At 61.5% G+C, this 22,626-nt stretch overlaps 1 protein-coding gene across 1 annotated transcript in view; it reads right to left on the bottom strand.

Moving 5' to 3' along the window:
* OBSL1 (obscurin like cytoskeletal adaptor 1) overlaps window positions 1-16,514 on the bottom strand; it is a 60,849-nt gene extending 44,335 nt beyond the window's left edge. Inside the window, exons 1-8 of the mRNA XM_050916741.1 lie at window positions 16,493-16,514; window positions 15,503-15,623; window positions 12,429-13,531; window positions 7,255-7,524; window positions 6,466-6,726; window positions 3,742-4,047; window positions 3,036-3,311; window positions 1,657-1,932 (exon numbers count right to left, since the gene is read on the bottom strand). Coding sequence (XP_050772698.1) covers window positions 1,657-1,932; window positions 3,036-3,311; window positions 3,742-4,047; window positions 6,466-6,726; window positions 7,255-7,524; window positions 12,429-13,531; window positions 15,503-15,623; window positions 16,493-16,499 — 2,620 coding nt within the window. The 5' untranslated portion in view covers window positions 16,500-16,514. The remainder of the gene's footprint in view (window positions 1-1,656; window positions 1,933-3,035; window positions 3,312-3,741; window positions 4,048-6,465; window positions 6,727-7,254; window positions 7,525-12,428; window positions 13,532-15,502; window positions 15,624-16,492) is intronic.
* Window positions 16,515-22,626: the final 6,112 nt, after the last annotated feature.

The raw sequence follows: 22,626 nt of genomic DNA on the forward strand, positions 1-22,626 counted from the left end.
CCTGCAGTGGCTGGGGATCAGCTAACTCGGTCAAGAGTGAGAACAACTGACAACTTTCGTCCCAGCCCAGCCCTGGGTTACAGGCTGGGCCAGACACAGGCTGAGCATTTACAAAGACAAAAGAGTTGCAGGAAAAGCTTGTGAATGGGGGACCCTCGGATTAAGCTGAAGCCAGTGAAACGCCTGGCTCATGGAAAGCGACAAACGGTTTGGGGCTGTGTACGAGGAGACAAGGCACAAGAATTCCTATCCAGAGGAGGTACCCTGCCAGCAGACGAGTCTCAGGAAAGGCAGATCCCAGCTCAGTGGATGGGCCCGTGCTGGACGGGCTGACCAGGTCTGATTGCAGGCTGTGTTTTTCTTTCCCTTGTAACCTGATGTTTCCAAATCCTTTTACATGCTTGTACGTGAATTTTTATCTCAAGCTCTGTTAAATAATCTTCTGTTTGGATTTATTATAGAAATGACTAAGGGTATGTCTACACTGCAGTTAGACACCCCTGGCTGGCCCAGGCCAGCTCCCTCGGGCAGCCAGGCTCAGGCTAAGGGGCTGTTTCACTGCAGTGTAGATTTCCCAGCTCGGCCTGGAGCCCAGGATCTAGGACCCTGCGAGGTAGGAAGATGCCAGAGCCGGCACATTTACACCATAAGGGAACAGCCCCAGCTGCCTGAGCCCCACTGCCTGAGTCAGCTAGCACAGGCCAGCTGTGGGTTTTTTTCTTTGCAGTGCGGATGTAACCTTACAGCACATCTACAGCGCAAAAAAAAACCCTCGACAGCAGGTCTCAGAGCCTGGGTCACCTGACTTGCGGGACTCCCGCTACGGGCTAAAAGGAGCAGTGTGCACATTCCCGCTTGGGCTCAAGCTAGACTCTGAAACCTGGCAGGGGGGTCCAGAACCCAGCTCCAGCCTGAGCGGGAACAGCCAGGCTGCTACTCACAGCCATGTAGCACGAGCCCCAGTGACCCAGGGTCTGAGACTCCCTGCTGCAGGATTTTGTTTGGGTTTCTTTGCACTGTAAACAGACCCTAAGTGCTTTGCAATAACGGGCCATTGCTGAAGGGAGGTGAAGACAGTAACCTGAGGTGCACTGCAGGTGTCTACATGACAGCAGAGTGGGGCGCCCTGCCGGTGTCCAGACAAGTAACTGGGTGCTCCGTGTAACAAGGTGGGTAGGTAAGTCACTAGCCTGCACCCCAGAGTGAAGCACATGTGCTGCCAGCGGCCAGCAGCCTTGGGAGATCGTTCCCCATGGGATCCACCTTGGACAGTGTCACAGGGGCAGCCGCCCGTCACTTGGCCTCTGCTTACCACCCATCAGGGGTGGCAGAGCCCCTGGGCTCACATGGCCATAGGCCTCCCCCAGGGCCATGGACAGAACCTACCGCAACAGCTCGAGGGTTTGATTTCAGTGGCCAGTGGAGCCTGTGAAGGCCAGAGAAGGCAGGTCTCTGGGGGAGAGGCAGTGAGGAAGGGAGGCTGAGGGAGGGGTAGATGGGGCAGGAGGGGAGAAAGGGGTCGGAGGGCCACACATCTGCCCTGGGCCTGCTGGGATGTGATGGGACGTCTCCAGCTCTAATGCCCTGAGCCCATGTCTGTTAAGAACCTGCAGGAGGGGCAGAGGCACCGGGCTCCTGTGGGCCACCCCAGCTCACCGCTCACGGTCACGGTGAAGCTCAGTGCATCCTCGCCCGCGTCACACGTGTACGTCCCGGAGTCTGAGGGGCGGGCAGAGCGGATAAACAGCCTCCTGGCGCAGCCCTCTGCCTGCAGGGCGACGACGTCGTCCGAGGGCACAGTCTCCCCGTCCTTGAGCCAGCGCACAGGGGCATCGGGCGTGGAGACGTCGCACTCCAGGAGCAGCGGCAGCCCTGCCAGGAGCTCCCGAAGGCGCTGGGCCTCGGGCACTGGGGCGATGCGCACCTGCAGGGCTGAGAGAATCACCCTGAATGAGCAGAGAGTGGAGGCAAGTCCTCGTTGTCAGAAGGCAGCCAGGACAATGCGCCATGCAGATTGTGTCTGCAGGATTAGGCTCTGCAGGCCAGCGCATGCTGCCAGGCACCCCACGCAGGCCAGCTCCCTGCTGCTCAGCCCATTCCACCACAGGCCAGGCTGCCAGATGGCCAGGAGCTGCTCACTCCTGCATCCCTCAGCAGAGCAGCCCCTGGAGATTACAGTTCCCAGCATGTAATGCTGCACGCCCTACCCCAGAGCACAGCCTGCTGCAGACATGGGGCTCGCTCTCTCTGTGGCATCTTACCAGGCTGCAGCTTCACACTGGAGCCCAGGGCAGATTGCTCCCAGACCCAGCAGGGCAGGTGAGAACCTGCTGCCACCCCAGGGAGCCCAGCACAGCCTCTCCCTGGCTGAACCAGCGTCCCTTCCTTTGGGCTCAGCGCAGGGAGACACCCTGGGCCTGAGCAAGCAGCACACGCTCTGGGGGAAGGGAGAGGGCTCCCCCAGGCCAGGGCAGCAACAGGAGCTATGTCAGAGGCCTGTAGGTGCTGAAAAGGCTGCAGTGAAGGAAGGGGGCGTGGGGCAATGCAGGGAAAAGCTTCAGGATACTAACAGCCTGAGAGGAAAGGCCCCGAGAGGCAGCCCGTGTTATGGTGCTGGCTCTGGCACTCAGAGAGAACCAAAGTCCTGCCCCTTGTGGCATTTAACAATTCCAGGACCCTTTCCCTGTGAGTTGGGGCACTATCCCTGTGTCCTAGCCAAATGTCCCCAAAACAGCTGCCACCACCCAGGCCAGAGGGGGCTGCATTACGTTGCTGGGTGGAGTGGTCCCTGCCTATCCCTCCCCAACCTCCCGCGGGCTGGGAGGATTATTTGGCCTTGCCAAGGACTCTGAGCTGCTGGGAGGGCAGGCGTGTGGGAAGGGCAGGCCCTTGTTGTAACTCTTGTGTTTATGCCGCCTGGTTCATCCCCTCAGCTCGGTGCTCTCAGTTGGTATCCCAGGAGGGTGGTCTGGAGCCTGGGTGTAGTGCCCCCTGCCCCCAGTTTGGGGGCTGATCCGCAGCTGCAGAGCACGTACCTTGCACCTGCAGAGTGGCGGAGTCCCGCACGCCACTGGACACAAAGGTGACCTCGGCCCCGCTCTCCGCCAGCGGCACACTGCGGAGCAGCAGGGAGTGCTCCATCCCGCTGCGCTTTATGCAACAGCGCTGGCCTTCCTCTTCCTCCTTCAGCTTCGCCCCGTTCAGGAACCAGCTCCCCGCCACGGAGGCCGAGAGCTCCAGGGAGAACTGGGCATCCTGGCCCGCCTGCACCTGCACGTCCTTCAGGGCTCTCCGCACACAGGCTACAGGGACTAAAGCACAGTGCAGGGTCCTCAGTGGGAGACAGGCAACAGCTTGGGCAGAGCTCTGGCCCCCTTCTTGGATATGGCTGCCCTTCAGCCACTGGCCATGGGACACATTACCCACATCCCCTCACCCCTCTGAGCTGGCCACTAGCACGCCGGGTGCGGGACCAGGGGGCTGCCCTCCAGTTATGGGACAGCTCCCCAGGGCAAGTGCCCTTCAGCTGGTGGGCCTGTGGCCCTGTTCCATTCTGTGTTGGGAGGAAGAGGGCACTGTACCGGCGCTGGACTCAGCCAGTCAGTGCCCTGCACAAGGCAATGCAGGTGTAATTCGCAGGATCCTGGCACCCAGCCATGTCTGGCAGGGCTCAGGCAGGAGCAGGCCCTGGAGGGAGTGAGCTCAGGAAGGGAATGGGCCGCAGAGGGCTGTGGTACATACCAAGGTGCACAGAGCCAGGAAATTCCACGGGCCTGCTCCGCCCATACTTGTTGACGGCACAGATGCGGAAGCAGTAGTCTGCCTCGGCAGGCACGCTATCCCCGAGCACCTCCACCATGCTGGCCAGGTCCGTGGTAAGGCACTGCACCCACTCAGCCGTGCTGGCCTCCTGCCGCTCCAGGACGTAGCTGCTGGGGGGGGTCCTGTGCGCATCAGGCCCGGGGCACCACGTCAGGAGGGCAGCATTGCTGCGGTCCGTGCTCATCTCGGCAGCCACAGGCGCGCTCGGGGGAACACGCTTTGCACCTAACACAAACCCCACATCCGGTTAGCTCCTTGCTCTGAAATGTCGACCGAGTGGGTGAAAAACCAGTTGAGACATGGAGCCTTCCCCTCTGGGGGATTCCAGCCGCGATCCCCAGTTCAGGGGCCGCCTGGTGTCAGGGGACCAGGAATGGGATACAACACCTTCCCCTCTGGGGGCACCAGCTTCAACCCAGCTCCAGGGGATGGATACGCTGCTCTGGACGCCTGGATTATTCAAATACTCCTGCATCAGCAGCTTTATAAAAATGTTCTATACAGTCTAGAGTGCTCCTGGCTCAATGGGTGAGCTAAGATGTTTCAAGCAGGAACTAAAATCACCAATACAAATCCCTTGTGCAGGTAACACAGCTGTGAATGTCACCCCGGGAACTTTGCATAGACTGGTTTGACATGGTTCACGAGGCAAGGGAAATAAAGAACCTTCTAGTGTACAGAATGACCATCCTATTCCCGACACAGGGAGAGACATCACTCCCACTCAATCCAGGAACTGACATGAGACCAGGACCAGGGGGCCAGGCCTTGCAGGACGGAGCTGAAGTAGTCGAGACCTAGCAGGGTTTGCATGTGGCAGATGAAGGATTGCAGGGCAAAACAGACCTGCATTAGCAGCTGTTTATTGCTTTATGCTTTCGTTCTGAACAAACAGCACTTGGTTTCATGAGTGCTGGCTGGTCCCTGGTTAACCCCAGATTGCCAGTGCTGAACTGACATCAGACCTGCTGACAGAATCACCATATATTGTAGGATTCTGCAGCCGAAGGGAGGCTAGAGACTGGAGTGGGGTGCCCTCAAGAAGGCCACAAAGAGCCCAGAAGTGCAGATAACTCAGGACAGTGACACGGGGCCATGCTTCACTAGGGACCACCAGCTCCAATCTGGCTGTTGGGCATAGGTGTGACGCTGCCAGGCCAGGTGCCAGCTCATGCCAAGGCCCTCATCTCTCAGCTGGACACTGACAGATACACAGCTGGAATCTGTCTGGCTCACTTGTGGGGTAATAGTGGTAAAACAGGGATCAGCATTACAAGGAAGTGTTTGCACTAGTGAAAGCTTGTGAGCTGCTGCCTGCATTAATCTCCCCTGCGCTATGTGTATTCCATATTGCAATGCATTATTAGAGCGGGTGTATTGTGAGCCTCTGGGACTGTGTGAGTCGCGTGCAGGAGAGAGACATTAGTGAGCGAGTTCCTCTTCTACAGAAATTGTTCTGTGCCTCCCGAAAGAGGAGACCCGGCAGTACCAGACAGGCTAGCGGTGGTTCTTGCAACTGGAAACACCCTACATCTAGAGTGAAAACTGTCAGCAAAATGCTGCGCTGCTCCCTGTGATGATGAGTCGTGTCAGTGGACATCTCCCATCAGCTGAGTCCGCAGCTGGCGGCGGGGGGACCCCAAACCGAAGGAACAAGGTATCTCTGTGCTGCTTGGACTCTAGGGATCACTGTGTTTCTAAGCATAAGCAGGAGATCCCCAGCTGCTCAGCCTGGGTTAGCCCCAAAGGACACATAGAGCTGGCTGATTATAGAAACCTACGTCACCTTTTGAAACCTAAGACCGTAAGTCATTTGTGTGTCTGTGTGCACTCCGTTCAGCCTTGTAAATAACTCTCATTTTCTTTTTCTACTTAATAAACCCTCCAACAGTTACTCTAGGACTGGCTGCAAGCATTGTCTTCAGTGTGAGACTAAAGCGCAAGTGACCTGGGGTAAGTGATGGGTCCTTTGGGACTGGGAGTAACCTGAATATTGCTGTGATCTTTGGTTTAAGAGGCCGCCTGCCGCAGAGCTAGGCTCACCTGGTGACGAGACAGGCCGGCGCACCAAGACTGGCTGAGACTCCGTGTTAAGGCTGGTAAAGTGCCTGAGGAGTTTGCACTAGGCTCAGGAGGTTGGTGAAATTCAAGTTTAGAGCTCACAACCAACATGGGGTTTGTGCCCTGGTTTGTAGCCGTCTGCCCTGAGGTTGGTGTTCACGCTTGTGCATCACCATTGGGAACATCATGCTAGTTTCACAGATGTCATTGGGTCTAAGCCAGAAGGGACCAGATCACCTATCACAGGCCCTTCATTTTTACCCAGATACCCCTATATTAAACCCAAAGATCTGAGTTAGACTCAAGCATTTTGTCCCTCAGGAGCCTGAGCTGTGGCTACAGGCAGCAAACAGGTGCCACCGGCGGCCCAAGCCCCGCAGTGGCAGGGGACTGATTAGGGAGAAGTGCCCAGGTGATCTCAGCAGGTGAGCCACAGCCCAAGCTGCAGAGGAAGGCGAAAAGCCCCAAGGTCCCTAATGGGGACACTGGCTCTAGTCCAGCCCTAGAGCAGAGGGACCCTGACCCACAGACCGATGGGCTCCATGCTCCAGTGCAGTGCCACCCCCATGCTGGGGCTCTCACATTTGATGCGAAGCTGGGCTGACGTCTGCGACTCCCCCACGCTGAAGGAGATGACCCCAGCATCCTCCCGCGTCACATGTACCAGGACCAGCAGGTGGGTTTTGCCGAAGCTCTTCAGCACAGTGCATGGTGTCTCCCGCAGCTCCAGCCCATTCCGGCTCCAGCGGATTCCCTCCATGGCGTCCCGGGTCTCCACACAGAAGGCAGCATTCTCCCCCTCCATGACGTCCAGCTTCCGCGGGAGCCGCTTCACGATCGCCCCTGGGAGAGTGTCCAGGACGGCCCAGAGTCACATGGGGCTGCGGTGCTGGGAGGGACATGGGGAGCCTGGGGCCCGAGAGTGCAGGAGCAGGAAATTCAGCAGCAAGAAAAGGGGGTGTCGGGAATGGGGCTGGCTTGAGGGGGGGCAGGAATGGACAGGCTGGGAGCTGGGGCAGAGCACTATGGGGCAGGTTGAGCAGCTGGGGCAGGTGTTGGCTGGCTGGGGCAGGGACAAGGCTGGGGAAAGGCAGGACCAGGGAAGGGAATCAGTGACAGGCTGGGTGCGGAGTACAGCGTAGCAGGGTCAGGGCAGTGAGAAGCAGGACCAGGCAGGGCAGCAGGCGACAGGCTGGGAGCCAGGAACAAGGCAGCAGGGACAGGGCAGGAGAAAGGCAGGACTGGACAGGGACAGGGCAGCAGGAGGCAGGACCAGGCAGGGCAGGGGGCTGCAGCAGCAAGTGGCACAGGGAAGACGGTCTCCATGCCCATCTGTTCAGGCTCTGTGCACCCCAGGCCTGTCCCTCTCACCTCTGACGGAGACCTCAGCAATGCTGCGCCCTTTGTCCTTCATCTCACAGAGGTAGATGCCGTCGTCGTCAGCGCGGGCGTCGCGGATGGTCAGGCGTCGCACCAGGCCCTGCTCCTCAATCATGTACTTGTGGCTTGGCTGCAGCTGCTTGTCCTCCAGGTACCAGGCGGTGGGGATGGTCTCCAAGGGCACCTTGCACTCCAGCACAGCATCCTCACATTCCTGCACCTCCACATCCTCCAGCTGCACCTGGAACCGCACCCGGGGCTCTGGTGCCGAGCAAGAGAGAGACAGGAACTGCAGAGAGCATGCGGGGCCAGGACAGGCAAGGGCCACCACCAGAACAAGCCCGGGCCCGCAGCAGCTGCTTCAGAGGAAAGCAAAACCCCCATAACACACCCAGCCTGCCCAGTCCCCTGGGCGCCCCACTCAGGAGTCAGCCTGGCCCAGCCCCTGCCCAGAGCCGTCTGTTCCAGGGAGGGGGCAGCTGAAAGCTCTCCATTCCCAGTGGGCTATTTTGAGAGGTGGCAGGCGACACAGGGGGTGGCACTTGCTATGTTCGGCACTCAGTCCCCTGCTGTCAGCTCTTCATGCTGTCTCCAGCCCCCCCTGCAGAGACACCGCTGCTCCAAACGCCCTGGGACCCCTCGCCTCCAAAGGGCTGGGCCCCCGGGCAGGCCCCCGCGCCCTGGGCCCCCCTCACCTCCAAAGGGCTGGGCCCCCGGGCAGGCCCCTGCGCCCTGAGCCCCCCTCACCTCCAAAGGGCTGGGCCCCTGGGCAGGCCCCCGCGCCCTGGGCCCCCCTCACCTCCAAAGGGCTGGGCCCCCCGGGCAGGCCCCCGCACACCTCCAGTCAGGCAAGGGTGTCTGTGGGCTTGATTAGCATGACACTTTCCAAGCCCCAGTGCAGAATGACAGGCACTGCCAGAGTCGCAGGGAAACTCTTTCCATGGTGGCTGGGTAGCTGGCTGCCTGGGGGGGTTAGACCCAGCAAATCCTGCATCGCGGCAGGGGCACGGCCTACCTGACCCTTGCAGTCCCGTTGAACCGCATGATGCTAAGAAATACAAACCTTCCAGGCATAGGTCAAGGGAGGCACAAACCAGCCCATCCTGCCAGTGCCTTCGTGGTGGCTGCCTTGTCACCCAGCACAATGGGCCCTGAGCCCCACTGGGAACCCAGCTGCTCCAACAACACACATGTAATGTGAGCGTGAGGCTGGGTCTACACTGGGAAATGAGGTCGGCAGAAATCATCGCTCAGGGGGCTGAAAAATCCACACCGCTGATCAACACAGTTCTATGGACCTCAGCCCTGGTGTAGACAGTGCTAGGTCACTGTCAGCTGGAGAACCTCTCCCGTCGCGTTTTATGTGTCGCCAGCCCCTAGACAATGGGTGGGGTGAGGGAGGTGGCATCTGGGGCTGTGGCAGAGCATGTGTCACTGCCACACCCTTAAGAGCTGGAAGACGTGGGGTGGGAGCAGATGCAGCCTGCGCCCAGGAGGGAGCCAGGGCTGGCTGGGGCCCACCCGCTGGGCGGGCTGGAAGGTGGGACTGTTGGCTGGGCAGTAAAGGTCGCTGCAGTTCAATTAACGACAGGTGGGATTCGGGAGCCATAATGAAGTGGAAGCGGCGATGTGGTGATTTCGCGGAAGAAGCCAATGTCTCCCGAAGGCCAGCCCTGTGCCTCGAGCTCTCTTCATCTCCAGGGCTGGCAGCAGTGCCACCCTCACCATCTAGGGCCACATGGCACAGGGAACATGGTGTTTAATGCCGACTTCGCCTCCCCCTCCCCTGTCCTGCCCAAACCCAATCCTGGACCGGATCCACAGGGCACAGCAAGGCAGGGGCAGGAGACCACAGGCTCGCAGCCAGCCCCCACCGATCACACACACTCACGCCCCAGAGGCACTAAGCCCCCCCCCCACACACACACACACATACGCTTTGCCTCTTTGGCCTTCACAAGCACAGGCTTCTCCGAGGGCCGACATTCAAGGGAGCTCAGTGTGTTTCCCCTGGGTGCTGCATCCACCTCCCACAGTCTCCCCCTCGCAGCCTCGAGCACCCTCCCTTGGGGCCAGACGAGGAGTAAGTGCCCCCTGTTTCTGGCTGCCTTCTTGAGGGCTCAGCATGTGCCGGACAGGGAGGGAGGGAAACGCTTCCAGCACAGACACTTGGCTCCCAGCCCCACCAGCCTAGGGCCAAACCCACTCAGCACTTCTGTGGGAGATGGTCACTAACAGCTCTCAGCCCCTCCGCCCTCCCAAACAGATCGACCCCCTCCCACGCACCCTGGCTCAGTGCTAGAAGGGATACATGGCCAGGTGTGATGAAGTGGGGGATGGTCTTAGTGTTTTTCATGAACCCTGTTTGTGCCTCAGTTTCCCTGTGTGCTGCGTGTGTAACGAGGGTGTGACGGGGGGGGTTGTTGCAGAGAACCAGGTGTGACCTCACCTGCAGCCCGGACCTTGGATAAAGGCCTGGAGATTGGGGACAAAGTGACTGGTGACCAGGAGACCCAGCCCAGCTTGGCGGCCAGCGGGAACACAAAGGGCTGAGAAGGGAGGTTCCAGCCGGGGTGGGAACAAAGGAGGGAAGAGAGGAGCCCAGGTGACCTGTTTACCTGGGGCTGCAGACAATGGACAGGGGAGGAGCTGTAGGGGGATGCTCGGCTGGAAGGAGGGGGTGGCTGGACTGGGCAGGGAGCAGCCAGAGCCGCCCCACCCCTCCCCTGCGAGGCTGGGTGAGCTGGAGGGTTGCTAGGCCCAAGGGCTCGGAGAGTTTCCTGTGCTGGGTTCAGATGCTCACAGGGCCGGCTCTACTGTTTTCGGCGCCCCAAGCAGCACGCCGAATTGTCACTGCGGACGGCGGGGGCAGTCTGTGCGCCGTTAGGCGGCTCGCATGTTTCCGTGGCAGCAGCAATTCGGCGGCAGTTCAGCCGGAAGACAGAAGCTGCGCTGCCGTGGACAGCTGAACATAGAAGCTGCCACCGAATTGCCACAGCCACGGAAACGCGCCTGCTGCCCTAACGGCACACGGACTGCCCCTGCCGTCCGGCGGCAATTCAGCGCGCTGCTTGGAGGCAAAAACACACGGACTGCCGCTCCTTGCAGATTGCCGCCCCAAGCACCTGCTTGGGATGCTGGTGCCTGGAGCCGGCCCTGGACACTCAATAAACCCTCCTGTTTTATGCTGGCTGAGAGTCACTCCGGTCTAGAGATCGGGCAGGGGGGCACTATTCCCTCTGGGAGTGGAGACCCCGAGAGCCCATGGGGCGTGGACTCCCTGAGGGGGCCTATGAGAGGGGCGGTTCCAGGAGGTGGGGGAGCCCATGACTTAACTCCTGAGAGAGAGTGGACCCCCAAGAAGGGTTGTCACACTGAAGGGGGCTCCTCCCAGGGACCGTATGGAGCCAAGGGAGAGCACGAGTCCTGTGAGTCCCTGACACCAGGACCCTTCTGTCCTGCTCCCCTGTCTCTCTTCTCACTTGAGCCTCCGAGCCCAGACAGCAGCAGCACCAGCCAGGGTGAAGGCAGGACAGCCAGAGAGACCGGCCCTGATCCTGGCTGGCCAGAGCAGTCCTAGGTCATCGTGGCATCCCAGCCTATGTCCTAGGACTGGGGCGAGAGCCTCCCCTTCCCGTGCCCTTTCACACTGGAACCGGAGACACCCCCCCAACCCACCGAACAGCCTTCTGCGTCCCCAAGCCCACCCTTCCGCCTTGCAATGTCCTAACCAGAAACGCCACTGCAATGAAGCAGGAATTGGCTGTAATATATTCATGAAGCCTATGTGTGCCTCAGTTTCCCCTATGTGCAGCAGTTACCTGGGGGATAGACAGGCCTGTTGCTCTCTAGGCAGGCTAACACAAGGGTGACGGGCTCCCAGCTCTCTGGGCCTTAGGTCTCGTATCAGTGGAGCTCTGAGAAGACACTGGTGTCATGGAGTGTGGGTGAGTCAGGGCCCTGCACCCCCCAGTTCCTGGGATTCTCCGGGACTCTCAGCCAGCCAGTAACACAGAAGGTTTATTAGACGACAGGAACACAGTCCCAAGCCGGGCTTGTAGGTACAACCAGGACCCCTCAGTCAGGTCCATTTTGGGGGCAAATTAGACCCCAGACTTGGGGTTCCCTGCCTCTTCCCAGACAGCCCAGAACTGAAACCAAAAACCCCTCCAGCCGGCTCTCTCCCTCCTTCTCCCCGTCTCCCTTTGTCCAGTCGCCCCACCCCGCTTCCTGGCTCAGGTTACAGGCTCAGGTCCCGTCCCTCCCCTAAAGTCACCCCCTGCTCTGCTCTCCCCTCCCCCATGCAGACAGCCCCAGTAAAACTAAAGGACATTCCCAGGTCAATCCACCCCGCTCCCTGCTGCATCACAAGTGGCAAATCCAACTGCACAGACATGGACCCCAGCAACCAACAACCCAGAGAGATCTGGACTCCCCACCTCTCCCAGCATCGCCCAGCTCGGGATCAAAGGGCTGGAGGAAGAGAGAGGGGAGAGTTAAGTGCACCTGGCCTGGGACAAGTCCAGAGGGATGGGGCTTTGGGCTCCGGGCTCCCCAAGAGTTCCCTGTGCTGGGTCCAGATGACTAATACCCCAACTGTCGGCCCACACTGCCTGCATGTCCCTGCAGATGCTGGCAGACGGGGCGCTGCCCCCCAAGATGGTACAAGTCTCCCTCGGGGTCTGTCTCAGGGGGACTCACTGCCCGGGGCTCACGGTGGGGGGTGCAGGGGGGCTGCAGGCCCAGGGGTCCAGCCCCAGGAGGCGACGAAGCTGCGTGGTTTCCCCTGAAGGGAGAGCGAGACTCCTCAGGGCCCTGGCCCACTGACAGGGCCTCCCAGAACCTGTCCCCACGCTGGGGCCGTGGCCCCGATCCTGATCCCACCATTACCACAACCACCTCCTCCAGACCACCACGGCCCACCCTACAGCCCCAGAGCCCTGGCTTCTCTGCAAACTGTCCCACTGGCAAATCAGGATCCCGTTTCCACTTCCTCTTGCTCCAGCCCCCCTGGGTAAGCCCAGCCCACCAGGGAACCACTGCGAGCGGGTCAGATTTGCCCCTCCATACACCCGGGCTAAACCATTGACCAGCAGCAGCCTGCTCTGAACCCCCCTCTCCCTCTGCGGGCAAGGCCCGTGTCTCGGGCCCCCCCCAGCCCCTACCTCTCACATGGAGCTGCACAGCACTGAGGGTCTGGCCAGCTGTGTTGGAGGCGGTGCAGACATACAGCCCCTGGTCTGGGGCCTTGCAGTACAGCACTTTTAGGATGAAGTAGCCTTCCCTGTCCTCATAGACCAGGTGCCTCCTGTCTGGTTCAACAACCTTCCCGTCCTTCTTCCACACAATCTCGGGCTTCGGCTTGCCCGTCACGTAGCAGCGGAACTTGGCGTGCTTCCCCTCGCTCACAGCAAACGCCTTGGCTTTGGATGCGCCGGGCGCCACCTCACCATTGGGCCGGGCCGTCCAGGGTGTGGCGCGCTGCCCATGGCAGGGTCTCCTGTCACCGTGCTGATCCGGCTGCTTACTGAAATGGCTCAGGGGCCAGCAGTCTGCCAGCCCACGAGCCATGGGGTCGACCAGGAGCACAGCTGCTGCCAGGGCCTCCCCTGAGCGGTTCCGCGCCCTGCACACATAGACCCCTCCGTCCGGGGGCCGGGCGCTGAAGATCTTCAAGAAATGCCAGTCTTCTGGCTCCTTCCCCACAGAGAAATGGCTGCTCTCAAAGAGATCCGACAACTGGCGGCCATCCTTCTTCCACTGCAGCACAGGGCAAGGCTGCCCCGAGACCCTGCAGGTGAACATCACATCCTCCCCCCTGCAGACCTTCCAGGACAGAGGCTTGCTCAGAAAGACGGGGGGCACATCCTCAGGGTCTCCCTCCTGCTGCAGTTCCCCTGCCTCCACCCTGAGTGTGGCAGCAGCGTAGGTCTCCCCGATGGCATTCTTGGCCTTGCAGACATACTGCCCGCTGTCCGCTGGGGTCACCTGGGAAATCGACAGGCTGTACACGTTCCCCTCGGCCTCAACCTGGAAGCGGCCCAGCAGCGTGATTGGGGATTTGTCCTTCTCCCAGATGATGCTGGGGCGTGGGTCACCCGCGATCTGGCACTTCAGGATGGCATCAGCACCACTCTGCACTGTGAAAGTGCGGGGGTAGGCAAGGAACCGGGGGGCCCCCCCGAACACGTCCATCTCCAGACTCAGCTGGGGCACTGCAGGGCCCCGCACCAGGGGCTCAGCCAGGACAAGAGCTGGTCCCAGACACCTGGAGGGACAGGCAGACAGACAGCACTAGGATTCCAACTCCGCTGTAGGAGAAGGCTATGGGGCAAGCTGAGGAATTGCACTGTAGGGACCAGGAGCCTCATGGCACTCCCTCAGGGAGCCAGTCTCCTCTCAGCAAGGCTGCGGCAGGGTCAGCCCAATGGAGAAGCAGCTCTGTGGCCTACCTCTTTCAAAGCAGAGCCCCCTGACCCCTCCGCCCTGGGCCACGTGGGGCGCAGGCCCTGGCCAGGTGAAGTAGCTGCCCAGACCTTTGGGAGCTGGAAGCTCAGAAGAATCTTGTGCTGAGTCCTTTGGCCAAAAGACGGCAGTCACTCTGGCCATGTTTAGTCCCTAGCCCCCTGGATTCCACCCCAGCCCCAGTGCATCAGGTTTCCCTGCAGGTCGCCAGCCCAAGCCTATTGTTAGACGGTTATTTCGGTCTCACTGGGCCCTTACCCGGGAGACTCCGCTCACTTCCTGGATCCGCTGATGGCGCGAACACAACCAGTCCACTCTGCCAGGGCAATTAGCCAGCGTCAGCCTTGGGCACAGAGCCAACCAGCCTTGCGGTGGCTCGGACAGGCCAGGCTCAGGCGGTGGCAGGGACTCCCCAGGAGCCTGTGCAATGGCACATACAGTCTTCCCCCACTCCCAAAGGCGCCCTAGATCTCCTGTGCCTTGCAGATCCCATACCTGGCACCCAAAGGCCTCCCTCTACCCTCCTGGGCCCTCACAGGACTCTGCTGCCCCGTGACGTTTCGTCACTGCTGAACACCAGCTCAGCTGAAAATCGACATGCAGGCAAATCTGCTGACACCAGGCTGGCTCAAGGAGTGGGGAATGGGACACGGGACCCCTCCCCTCTCGGAGACAACAGCTCTGACTTGGCCCCAGGGCAGGGTACTGGCTGGCTCAGGGGTGGGGAATGGTACTCTGGGCCGTCCCCTCGAGGGCACCAGTCCCAGTCCAGCCGGTTGGCAGTGACCAATGTGTCTCCTCGAGCTCCCGTTTGGTGGCGTGTGACTTGATTTGGGGGTGGGATGCAGCAGGAGGAGGGGGGAGCCCATCCAAGGTCCTGTGGCACAGGTGTCCCCATCCCAACTCTGTGGCACTAACCAGCCCCCTTCGATGGCAGCCTCGGCCCTTGGGGAGCCCAGCGTCATCCTGCCCCGACTCGTCTTTGCTGGGTACTCGGCAAAGCCAGGCCTGAGCACCCGGCACCAGCCCAGCACTGAAAGGAAGCAAATACCAGCGGGGCCCCGGCCTTCCCTCTCGCACAGGAGACAGAAATGCCCTCCTGAGCCTGGGGGGCAGAGGCACAGGGGCAGGAGGGGAAGAGACACCCCCCTCCATCCTGGGCCTGTGGGGCAGAGGAAAACAGAGACGCTCCCTTCTTGGGTGGGGCAGAGGCAGTTCCCTGTGAGGGTGTGGGGCAGAGGAGGTGAGGGGGCAGAGGCAGCTTCCTGCTGGATGTGTGGGGCCGAGGGGGCAGAGGCAGCTCCCTGCTGGATGTGTGGGGCAGAAGGGGGAGGGGGCAGAGGCAGCTCCCTGCTGGATGTGTGGGGCCAAGAGGGCAGAGGCAGCTCCCTGTGGGGGCATGGGGCAGAGGAGGTGAGGGGACAGAGGCAGCTCCCTTCTGGATGTGTGGGGCAGAGTGGGGAGGGAGAAGAGACAGCTCCCTGTGCGGGTGTGGGGCAGTGGGGGAAGGGGGCAGAGGCAGGTCCCTGTGCGGGTGTGGGGCAGAGAGGGTGACGGGGACAAGGGGGCAGCAATGCAACAGGACAGGGAACCACTGGCTCCTTCCCTTCCATTCCTGCAAGATCGTGTGGGGTGGAGCCGCATTCCTGCTGCATCTGGCCTGGCTCACCCTGAGGGGCTGATAAGGGGCTGTCACTGGTGCAGCAGAATCCAGGCTGGGGGGAGGTGGCCAGGGCAGCCTGACCTCCCTGCCAGATGGACCCTCTCCACTTACCAGCCCACAGGGCGGGCACCTGGGGAGACACTCCCTGAAGCCGGACTGGCAGACCAGGTGCCCAATCCCCCCATGGGCCCCTGGGGACACAGCGGCACCATCCTTCTGGCAGCTGAGTGGCCTGCAGGGGAGAGAGGGAGTCACGCTGTGCGTGGACAGTGGAATTAACGCCTCCAGTGGGGAGAGGGGCAGGCAGCCCCCCATTGGCACTGGGGCTGGCAGGGCTCAGGTGGGGAGAGGGGGCAGATAGCCCCCCGCTGGCACTGGGGCAGGCAGGGCTCCAGTGAGGAGAGGGGCAGACAGCCCCCCCGCTGGCACTGGGGCAGGCAGGGCTCAGGTGGGGAGAGGGGCAGGCAGCCCCCCATTGGCACTGGGGCTGGCAGGGCTCAGGTGGGGAGAGGGGGCAGATAGCCCCCCGCTGGCACTGGGGCAGGCAGGGCTCCAGTGAGGAGAGGGGCAGATAGCCCCCCGCTGGCACTGGGGCAGGCAGGGCTCAGGTGGGGAGAGGGGCAGATAGCCCCCCACAGGCACTGGGGCAGGCAGGGTTCCGGTGGGGAGAAGGGCAGGCAGCCCCCCCATTGGCAGTGGGGCAGCCGGGGCTCAGGTGGGGGGGAGGGTAGACAGCCCCCTGCTGGCACTGGGGCAGGCAGGGATCTTGCGAGGAGAGGGTCAGATAGCCCCCCGCTGGCACTGGGACAGGCAGGGCTCAGGTGGGGAGAGGGGGCAGACAGCCCCCCATTGGCACTGGGGCAGGCAGGCATCTGGTGGGGAGAAGGGCAGACACAGCCCCTTCTGGGCTGCGTCATGGAGGGCTCCTGCTGGGAGAAGGAGGTGCAGAGGTTCCCCCATTGCTGCTGGGCAGGAAATTGTGACTGGCGTCAGGATTGCCCTGGGTGAACCCAGGACCCGGCTCCATAGGGCGGCCCCGCACCTGGCCCTTCCTGTGGGGCTAAGACCCACGGACTCCCATGCCTTGACCTACAGCCACACCCCACATCCATCACGGGAACCTGGGGAAGGGCATCCCTCATGAGGCCTGCGAATTCCTCATGGGCTCCTTGCAACTGGCAGAACAGGAGGCCGAGATACTCACGGTGCCAGGCACAGAGCTGGGGACAGAGCGTCAGAACCAGGCCAGTGGGTCTGGACCCTCCTTTGCCTCAGGTAGGCTCTACCCAAGAGCCCGCAAGTCCTCCCCGCTCAGAGAGCCTCTTTCCCGTCCGTCCGTACGTGCGACTCTGCTGCTCCCTTTGTCACACACGCTCCATCCGTCTGTCCAGCTCTGCTCCTCGTCCCTGTCGCTGCGCCCACACCTGCACACCAGCTCAGCTGTGCCCTGGCACCTCCTCCTGGCACACACGCCTTTCTCCGCTGCCTTGTCTTCCCCACGTCCGTCACCCTGCCCAGCTACCTCTGCCTGAACAGCTCCAGGGTGTCAACATGCAGGGACCAAATGTTACAAATGCCTGCAGCTGCTGTCCCCAAAAATACCCTCCGATGACACGCGGGGCTGATAACGCAGGGCTGGGCAGGGCCAGCTATCTATAGCGCTGCAGCAGAAGTGCAGCCCTCGGCCCCAGCCAGGCCTTGCCCTGCCGCTCTTCTCGGGCACAGAGCTCAGCACCGCCCAGGACAGACCCTGCGCAGGACCCTTGGGTGTCAGCACAGCCTCAATGACACCAAACTGCACACACTAGACAGGGTGCACAGTGCCCAGAGGCCAGCAGCTCCCCGCTAGCAACTAGCCAGGAAGCTGGGAATGGGGTACAGGGGATGCTAGCCCACAGCTGGGGGCTGAATGCTGCGTGAAGGCGGGGGATGGGGAGGCAGGGGACAATGGAATGCAGCAGGGGTGGGATGGAGAGCAGCGGATGATGGCTTGCAGCAGGGATGTGGGGCCCAGGAGATACCAGGCTGCAGCGGGGGTGGGATGGGGTGCAGAGATGTGCGGGGCAGGAACATGGGGTGCAGGGATGTGGGATACAGGGAGGTGGGCCACAGGGACATGGGGTGCAGGAGACACCAGGCTACAGCAGGCGGCACAGAGATGTCGGGGGCAGGGGCGTGGGAGACGCCAGCCTGCAGCTGGGGTGGGATGGGGCACAGAGACTTGGGGTGCACGTATTGGGGTGCAGGAGATGCCAGGCTGCAGCAGGGGATGGGATGGGGCACAGGGACATGGGGCACGGGGATGTGGGGCCTGGGAGACACCAGGCTGCAGCGGGGGTGCGATGGGGTGCAGGGATGTAGGAGGAAGGGACATGGGGCAAAGGAGATGCCAGACTGCAGCGGGGGCGGGATGGGGCGCATGGATGTGGGGGGCGGGGACATGGGGCAGAGGAGATGCCAGACTGCAGCAGGGGTGGGATGGGGAACCAGGATGTGGGGAAAAGGGGCACAGGAGACGCCAGCCTGCAGCAGGGGTGGGATGGGACACAGAGATGTGGGGTGCAGGTATTGGGGTGCGGGAGATGCCAGGCTGCAGCAGGGGGTGGGATGGGGCACAGGGACTTGGGGCACAGGGATGTGGGGCATGGGAGATGCCAGACTGCAGCAGGGCTGGGATGGGGCGCAGGGATGTGGGGGTCAGGAACATGAGGTGCAGGGACGTGGGGCACAGGGACGTGGGGTGCAGGAGACACCAGGCTGCAGGAGACACCAGGCTGCAGCAGTGGGCACAGAGATATGGGGGAAGCGGCACAGGAGATGCCAGCCTGCAGCTGGGGTGGGATGGGGCACAGGGACGTTGGCCCCCACAGCAGCAGGGTCATTGGTACAGCTAACCCCGCTGTGTAACCAGGGGTTGATAAGAGCAGTGGTGACAGGCGGGCTGCAGACCCAGGCACTGGTTATAGGCGGGCACACACGGCAGTAGTGTCAGGCAGACTGCAGACCCAGGCACTGGTTACAGGCAGGCACACACATCAGTAGTGTCAGGCAGACTGCAGACCCAGGCACTGGTTACAGGCAGGCACACACATCAGTAGTGTCAGGCAGACTGCAGACCCAGGCACTGGTTACAGGCAGGCACACACAGCAGTAGTGTCAGGCAGACTGCAGACCCAGGTGCTGGTTACAGGCAGGCACACACAGAGCAGTAGTGTCAGGCGGCCTGCAGCAGACCCAGGTACTGGTTACAGGTGGGCACACACAGCAGTAGAGTCAGGTTGCCTGCAGCAGACCCAGGCACTGGTTACAGGCAGGCACACACAGCAGTAGTGTCAGGCTGCAGCAGACCCAGGTGCTGGTCACAGGCGGGCACACACAGGAGTAGTGTCAGGCGAGCTACAGCAGACCCAGGTGCTGGTTACAGGCGGGCACACACAGGAGTAGTGTCAGGCGAGCTGCAGCAGACCCAGGTGCTGGTTACAGGCGGGCACACACAGGAGTAGTGTCAGGTGAGCTGCAGCAGACTCAGGTGCTGGTTACAGGCGGGCACACACAGCAGTAGAGTCAGGCGGGCTGCAGCAGACCCAGGCACTGGTTACAGGCGGGCACACACAGCAATAGTGTCAGGCGGGCTGCAGCAGACCCAGGCTCTGGTTACAGGCGGGGACACACAGGAGTAGTGTCAGGTGAGCTGCAGCAGACCCAGGCTCTGGTTACAGGCGGGGACACACAGGAGTAGTGTCAGGTGAGCTGCAGCAGACCCAGGCACTGGTTACAGGTGGGCACACACAGCAGTAGTGTTAGGCGGGCTGCAGCAGACCCAGGCACTGGTTACAGGTGGGCACACACAGCAATAGTGTCAGGCGGGCTGCAGCAGACCCAGGCACTGGTTACAGGCGGGCACACACAGCAGTAGTGTCAGGCGGGCTGCAGCAGACCCAGGTGCTGGTTACAGGCGGGCACACACAGGAGTAGTGTCAGGCGAGCTACAGCAGACCCAGGTGCTGGTTACAGGCGGGCACACACAGGAGTAGTGTCAGGCGAGCTGCAGCAGACCCAGGTGCTGGTTACAGGCGGGCACACACAGGAGTAGTGTCAGGTGAGCTGCAGCAGACTCAGGTGCTGGTTACAGGTGGGCACACACAGCAGTAGTGTTAGGCGGGCTGCAGCAGACTCAGGTGCTGCTTACAGGCGGGCACACACAGCAGTAGAGTCAGGCGGGCTGCAGCAGACCCAGGCACTGGTTACAGGTGGGCACACACAGCAGTAGAGTCAGGCGAGCTACAGCAGACCCAGGTGCTAGTCACAGGTGGGCACACACAGCAGTAGTGTCAGGCTGCAGACCCAGGCACTGGTTACAGGCAGGCACACACAGCAGTAGTGTCAGGCGGGCTGCAGCAGACCCAGGCACTGGTCACTGGCGGGCACACACAGCAGTAGTGTCAGGCGGGCTGCAGCAGACCCAGGCACTGGTCACAGGCGGGCACACACAGCAGTAATGTCAGGCAGGCTGCAGACCCAGGCATCGGTTACAGGCGGGCACACACAGCAGTAGTGTCAAGCAGGCTGCAGACCCAGGCACTGGTTACAGGCGGGCACACACAGCAGTAGTGTCAGGCGAGCTGCAGCAGACCCAGGTGCTGGTTACAGGTGGGCACACACAGCAGTAGTGTCAGGCAGGCTGCAGACCCAGGCACTGGTTACAGGCGGGCACACACAGCAGTAGTGTCAGGCGAACTGCAGCAGACCCAGGTGCTGGTTACAGATGAGCACACACAGCAGTAGTGTCAGGCAGGCTGCAGACCCAGGCACTGGTTACAGGCGGGCACACACAGCAGTAGTGTCAGGCAGACTGCAGACCCAGGTGCTGGTTACAGGTGGGCACACACAGCAGTTGTGTCAGGCGAGCTGCAGCAGACCCAGGTGCTGGTTACAGGTGGGCACACACAGCAGTAGTGTCAGGCAGGCTGCAGACCCAGGCACTGGTTACAGGCGGGCACACACAGCAGTAGTGTCAGGCGAACTGCAGCAGACCCAGGTGCTGGTTACAGATGAGCACACACAGCAGTAGTGTCAGGCAGGCTGCAGACCCAGGCACTGGTTACAGGCGGGCACACACAGCAGTAGTGTCAGGCAGACTGCAGACCCAGGTGCTGGTTACAGGTGGGCACACACAGCAGTAGTGTCAGGCGAGCTGCAGCAGACCCAGGCACTGGTTACAGGCGGGCACACACAGCAGTAGTGTCAGGCGAGCTGCAGCAGACCCAGGTGCTGGTTACAGGCGGGCACACACAGCAGTAGTGTCAGGCAGGCTGCAGACCCAGGCACTGGTTACAGGTGGGCACACACAGCAGTAGTGTCAAGCAGGCTGCAGACCCAGGCACTGGTTACAGGTGGGCACACACAGCAGTAGTGTCAGGCGAGCTGCCGCATACCCAGGTGCTGGTTACAGGTGGGCACACACAGCAGTAGTGTCAGGTAGGCTGCAGACCCAGGCACTGGTTACAGGCGGGCACACACAGCAGTAGTGTCAAACAGTCTGCAGACCCAGGCACTGGTTGCAGGCGGGCACACACAGCAGTAGTGTCAGGCAGGCTGCAGACCCAGGCACTGGTTACAGGCGGGCACACACAGCAGTAGTGTTAGGCGGGCTGCAGCAGACTCAGGTGCTGGTTACAGGCGGGCACACACAGCAGTAGAGTCAGGCGGGCTGCAGCAGACCCAGGCACTGGTTACAGGTGGGCACACACAGCAGTAGAGTCAGGCGAGCTGCAGCAGACCCAGGTGCTAGTCACAGGTGGGTACACACAGCAGTAGTGTCAGGCTGCAGACCCAGGCACTGGTTACAGGCAGGCACACACAGCAGTAGTGTCAGGCGGGCTGCAGCAGACCCAGGCACTGGTCACTGGCGGGCACACACAGCAGTAGTGTCAGGCGGGCTGCAGCAGACCCAGGCACTGGTCACAGGCGGGCACACACAGCAGTAATGTCAGGTGGCCTGCAGCAGACCCAGGCACTGGTTACAGGTGGGCACACACAGCAGTAGTGTCAGGCGAGCTGCCGCAGACCCAGGTGCTGGTTACAGGAGGGTACACACAGCAGTAGTGTCAGGCGAGCTGCAGCAGACCTAGGTGCTGGTTACAGGTGGGCACACACAGCAGTAGGGTCAGGCAGGCTGCAGACCCAGGCATCGGTTACAGGCGGGCACACACAGCAGTAGTGTCAAGCAGGCTGCAGACCCAGGCACTGGTTACAGGCGGGCACACACAGCAGTAGTGTCAGGCGAGCTGCAGCAGACCCAGGTGCTGGTTACAGGTGGGCACACACAGCAGTAGTGTCAGGCAGGCTGCAGACCCAGGCACTGGTTACAGGCGGGCACACACAGCAGTAGTGTCAGGCGAACTGCAGCAGACCCAGGTGCTGGTTACAGATGAGCACACACAGCAGTAGTGTCAGGCAGGCTGCAGACCCAGGCACTGGTTACAGGCGGGCACACACAGCAGTAGTGTCAGGCGAGCTGCAGCAGACCCAGGTGCTGGTTACAGGTGGGCACACACAGCAGTAGTGTCAGGCAGGCTGCAGACCCAGGCACTGGTTACAGGCGGGCACACACAGCAGTAGTGTCAGGCGAACTGCAGCAGACCCAGGTGCTGGTTACAGATGAGCACACACAGCAGTAGTGTCAGGCAGGCTGCAGACCCAGGCACTGGTTACAGGCGGGCACACACAGCAGTAGTGTCAGGCAGACTGCAGACCCAGGTGCTGGTTACAGGTGGGCACACACAGCAGTTGTGTCAGGCGAGCTGCAGCAGACCCAGGTGCTGGTTACACTTGGGCACACACAGCAGTAGTGTCAGGCAGGCTGCAGACCCAGGCACTGGTTACAGGCGGGCACACACAGCAGTAGTGTCAGGCGAACTGCAGCAGACCCAGGTGCTGGTTACAGATGAGCACACACAGCAGTAGTGTCAGGCAGGCTGCAGACCCAGGCACTGGTTACAGGCGGGCACACACAGCAGTAGTGTCAGGCAGACTGCAGACCCAGGTGCTGGTTACAGGTGGGCACACACAGCAGTAGTGTCAGGCGAGCTGCAGCAGACCCAGGCACTGGTTACAGGCGGGCACACACAGCAGTAGTGTCAGGCGAGCTGCAGAAGACCCAGGTGCTGGTTACAGGCGGGCACACACAGCAGTAGTGTCAGGCAGGCTGCAGACCCAGGCACTGGTTACAGGTG

This window comes from Gopherus flavomarginatus, chromosome 10 (assembly GCF_025201925.1).
Source record: "Gopherus flavomarginatus isolate rGopFla2 chromosome 10, rGopFla2.mat.asm, whole genome shotgun sequence".
In the NCBI taxonomy this organism is placed as follows: domain Eukaryota; kingdom Metazoa; phylum Chordata; order Testudines; family Testudinidae; genus Gopherus; species Gopherus flavomarginatus.